General features: G+C 58.4%; 1 protein-coding gene across 1 annotated transcript in view; it reads right to left on the reverse strand.

Annotated features, from left to right (window-relative positions):
* Positions 1 to 570, reverse strand: part of LOC104494723 (scavenger receptor cysteine-rich domain-containing group B protein-like) — a gene marked incomplete at both ends in the record, with an annotated part of 2,094 nt that extends 1,524 nt beyond the window's left edge. Inside the window, one exon of the mRNA XM_010137587.1 lies at positions 437 to 570. Within this exon, the coding sequence (XP_010135889.1) occupies positions 437 to 570 (134 nt within the window). The remainder of the gene's footprint in view (positions 1 to 436) is intronic.
* Between the last annotated feature and the right edge of the window lie 65 nt (positions 571 to 635).

Below are 635 nucleotides of genomic sequence, written 5' to 3' on the forward strand. Positions count from 1 at the left end.
ACTCAAGGCCTGCAGAGGCTTCGCCCCATGAAACCCCCTGGGGCCCCTCCAACGGTACCAGACGTTGACGTGTCTCTCAAGCCACACAGCTTTTTGTCCCAGCGTGTCATATTTTTTCCACCCGTTTTCATGGGGTTTCTACTGACCTGGGCCAGTTTGTCTCCAAACTCTGCCCAGCCAGCAGAAGGATGGGCCTTGGGTCCGTCTTACCAAGAAAGCGTGTGGTGAGGAGTTACCTGAGCACACCACGCTCGGTACCAGACGTTGACGTGTCTCTCAAGCCACACAGCTTTTTGTCCCAGCGTGTCATATTTTTTCCACCCGTTTTCATGGGGTTTCTACTGACCTGGGCCAGTTTGTCTCCAAACTCTGCCCAGCCAGCAGAAGGATGGGCCTTGGGTCCGTCTTACCAAGAAAGCGTGTGGTGAGGAGTTACCTGAGCACACCACGCTGACGTCTTCCTCGTGGGTACAGGCGTGTTGGCCCCAAGGCTTGCTGGGGCATTTGGCGAGGGTGGCTTCTGTCCCGCGGCAACGCACCCCATCCAGCCAGATGGGGCCCAATCCTGATCTGAAGCGGGATGAAGCCGGGGCCAGAATGGGCGACCCGCAGGCCAGCCGCCGCCACACCACAGC

Source organism: Buceros rhinoceros, unplaced genomic scaffold (assembly GCF_000710305.1).
Source record: "Buceros rhinoceros silvestris isolate BGI_N320 unplaced genomic scaffold, ASM71030v1 scaffold14836, whole genome shotgun sequence".
Lineage (NCBI taxonomy): Eukaryota > Metazoa > Chordata > Aves > Bucerotiformes > Bucerotidae > Buceros > Buceros rhinoceros.